Genomic DNA, 3,583 nt, shown 5'->3' with positions numbered 1-3,583 from the left:
TGACCTTTTTTTCCCCCCCCCCCCCTTCCCTTCTTTTCCCCCCCGTCGCAGGTATTTCCGCCAGGAGCTGGAGAGGTTGGACGAAGGCCTGCGCAAGGAGGACATGGCCGTGCACGTGCGGCGCGACCACGTCTTCGAGGACTCGTACCGGGAGCTGCACCGCAAATCCCCCGAGGAGATGAAGAACCGACTGTGAGACCCCCCCCCAAAATAAATGACACCCCAAAAGGGGGGCGGCCGGGGGACCCCCGAGGCGTTGGGGTGGAGGGGGATCCACAGGGGGGCGGGTTTGGGGTCTGTAGGGCACCCCAAGGCTTTAGGATGGGTTTGGGGTGACGTGAGGTCCTTTATTGTTGGATTCTGGGGTCTGTAGGGCACCCCAGGGCCGCATCAGGAGATGTGTGATGGGTTTGGGTTGTGTTGAGAGCCATGGGATCAGGTTTGAGGGGTCTGTAGGGCACCCCAAGGCCAGCTGAGAGGTTATAGGATGGGTTTGGGGTGACGTGAGGTCCTTTAGGGTTGGGTGCCGGGGTCTGTAGGGCACCCCAGGGCCAGCTGAGAGGTCGTAGGATGAGGCTGGGGTTGCATGAGCTCCTTAGGACCAGGTTTGTTGCCATGCCCCCAGGACCTGAGGGGCTGTGGGGTGGATGTGGGGGTTCTGCGAGGTCCTCAGGGACGGATTTTGGGGTAGGTGGGGATCTCCCAGAAGAGAGTGGGGGGGACCAAGGATGGGTTTGGAGATACATGGGGCGTCCTTAGGGACAGATCCTGGGGGTCTGTAGGGCGCCCCCAAGTCTACATGAGGGGATGCGGGCCGGGTTTGGGGCGGCGTGAGATGCGCAGGGTGAAGTTTTGGGGTCAGGGGACGCAGGGGGACCCCGGAGCTGGGCTCTGGGTTGGTGTGGGAGGCGTAGGGCCCGCGATTTTGGGGTCCGAGGGGCCGTTTGGGGTCCCATCGCCCGCCCTTCGCCTCTCCCCCCGCCGCAGGTACATCGTCTTCGAGGGCGAGGAGGGGCAGGACGCCGGGGGGCTGCTGCGCGAGTGGTACATGATCATCTCCAGGGAGATGTTCAACCCCATGTACGCGCTGTTCCGCACCTCGCCGGGCGACCGCGTCACCTACACCATCAACCCCTCGTCCCACTGCAACCCCAACCACCTCAGCTACTTCAAGTTTGTGGGGCGCATCGTGGCCAAAGCCGTCTACGACAACCGGCTGCTCGAGTGCTACTTCACCCGTTCCTTCTACAAACACATCCTGGGCAAGTCTGTGAGGTGAGGAGAGTGGAACCCCAAACGTTTTCGGGGTGGAGGTTTGGGGCTGTGGGACCCAGTGGTAGTGGGAGGAACGCGGTGGTTTTGGGTGTGGAGCCAGGCTGCAGGGTGCAGAACCCGAGCACAGGGTGTGAAACGCAACTGTAGCGTCTAGAACCCAACCGTGAGGCATGGAACTCAACTATAGCAGGTGGAAGCCAACCACAGGGCATGGAGTCCAACTGTAGCATCTAGAACCCAACTGTAGCATCTAGAACCCAACCACAGGGCGCAGAGTCCAACTGTAGCATCTAGAACCCAACCAGAGCATCTAGAACCCAACCACAGGGCATAGAGTCCAACTGTAGTATCTAGAACCCAACCATGAGGCATAGAACTCAACTATAGCAGGTAGAACCCAACCACAGGGCATGGAGTCCAACTGTAGCATCTAGAACGCAACCACAGGCCATAGAGTTCAACTGTAGCATCTAGAACCCAACAGTGGAACACAGAACCCAACTGTAGCATCTAGAACCTACCTGTGGGGCACAGAACCCAACCACAGGGCATAGAACCCAACTGTAGTGCGCGGAACCCAGCTGTGGGGCGTAGAACCCAACTGCCGTGGGCGCGGAATGCAGAAGTGGGGTCTGGAACGCAGCTGGGGGGCACGGAACCCAACAGCTGTGTGGAACCAGAGCATTTTGGGCAAAACCCAGCGGTTTTGGGTGCAGAACCCAACGATTTGGGGACACGGAATGTGAGCGCAGGGCGTAGAGCCCAAGCAGAGCATGGAAGAACCCAAAGATGTCGGGCAGAGAACCCGAGCGTGGCGTGGAGAACCAAGTGTGGGGCGTAGAACCCAGCAAGGGAGCGGAGCTCCCCCTAAGTTTTGTCGGAACCCCAAATAAAGGGGGCTGACCCCCCCCTGTTTCCACGCAGGTACACGGACATGGAGAGCGAGGATTACCACTTCTACCAGGGCCTGGTCTACCTGCTGGAGAACGACGTCTCCACGCTGGGCTACGACCTCACCTTCAGCACCGAGGTGTGCAGCAGTGGGGGGGGATGGGGGGGGACGGCCCGCAAATGGGGTCCTGTGCGTCCCATGGAGCCCTGGGGACGAAGCAAAATGCCCCTACCTACGGTCCTCATCTGCCCGTGGGCGCTCCGGGTTTCGGGTGTCCCCTCTGCCCCACCGCTGTCCCCTTCCCCTTCCGCCCCGAGCTTCACCCCTCACTCCCCCCGGCCGCCCCCCAGGTGCAGGAGTTTGGGGTGTGCGAGGTGCGGGACCTGAAACCCAACGGAGCCAACGTGCTGGTGACCGAGGAGAACAAGAAGGAGTACGTGCACCTCGTCTGCCAGATGCGCATGACCGGTGAGGCGGGGGTCCGGGTTGGGGGGGGCAGGTTGGGGGTCCTGGTGGTCCAAAACCCCCCCCCTCTGAACGTCCCCCGTTGTCCCCCTGTCTCTCAGGGGCCATCCGGAAGCAGCTGGCCGCCTTCCTGGAGGGTTTCTACGAGATCATCCCGAAGCGCCTCATCTCCATCTTCACGGAGCAGGAGCTGGAGCTGCTCATCTCCGGGCTGCCCACCATCGACATCGACGACCTCAAGGCCAACACCGAGTACCACAAGTACCAGGGCAACTCCATCCAGGTGGGGGGGAAACCCCGAGCCCCCCGAGCCCCCTACAGCTGCCGTCCTGGTGGCACCGCGTCCCTGTGTCCCCCGTTTGTCCCTTTGTCCTCACGTGCCCTCGTCCACACGTCGCCATGTCCCCATTTCTCCCCATCCCTGCAGCCCCGTATCCCCATGTCCCCCATGTTTGTTCCTTGTGTCCCCACGTCCCCTCATCTCTTGTCCCCATGTCCTCCTGTCTCCCCATCCCCACTTTTCCTCTTCTTGTCCCCAATCCCACATCCCCACATCTTCGTGTTACGTCCCCCCCCCATCCCCACGTCCCCTGCATTCCCATGTTCCCACATCCCCGTGTTCTCGCCTCCCCACATCCTGTATCCACGTGTCCCCACATCCCCATCCCCACCGGTTCAGGCTGTGACCTCCCCCCTTTCCCCCCCCCCTCCCTCCCCACCTCAGATCCAGTGGTTCTGGCGGGCGCTGCGCTCCTTTGACCAGGCGGACCGGGCCAAGTTCCTGCAGTTTGTGACAGGGACGTCCAAGGTCCCTCTGCAGGGTTTTGCTGCCCTCGAGGGCATGAATGGAATCCAGAAGTTCCAGATCCACCGCGATGACCGCTCCACCGACCGCCTGCCCTCAGCGCACACCTGGTAATGGCACGGGGATGTGGGGAGGGGGGGGGGGGG

General features: G+C 61.8%; 1 protein-coding gene across 1 annotated transcript in view; it reads left to right on the top strand.

Moving 5' to 3' along the window:
• LOC122191648 (E3 ubiquitin-protein ligase HUWE1) overlaps positions 1-3,583 on the top strand; it is a gene marked incomplete at its 5' end in the record, with an annotated part of 4,642 nt that overhangs the window by 302 nt on the left and 757 nt on the right. The window contains 6 exons of the mRNA XM_042891989.1: positions 52-192; positions 988-1,275; positions 2,200-2,305; positions 2,518-2,635; positions 2,734-2,915; positions 3,357-3,547. Coding sequence (XP_042747923.1) covers positions 52-192; positions 988-1,275; positions 2,200-2,305; positions 2,518-2,635; positions 2,734-2,915; positions 3,357-3,547 — 1,026 coding nt within the window. The remainder of the gene's footprint in view (positions 1-51; positions 193-987; positions 1,276-2,199; positions 2,306-2,517; positions 2,636-2,733; positions 2,916-3,356; positions 3,548-3,583) is intronic.

This window comes from Lagopus leucura, unplaced genomic scaffold, assembly GCF_019238085.1.
Source record: "Lagopus leucura isolate 7727_CA_CO unplaced genomic scaffold, USGS_WTPT01 33799-0_obj-0_obj, whole genome shotgun sequence".
NCBI classification, from domain to species: domain Eukaryota; kingdom Metazoa; phylum Chordata; class Aves; order Galliformes; family Phasianidae; genus Lagopus; species Lagopus leucura.
The sequence above is the reverse complement of the archived record's forward strand: the minus strand, read 5'-3'. Positions and strand labels throughout refer to the sequence as shown.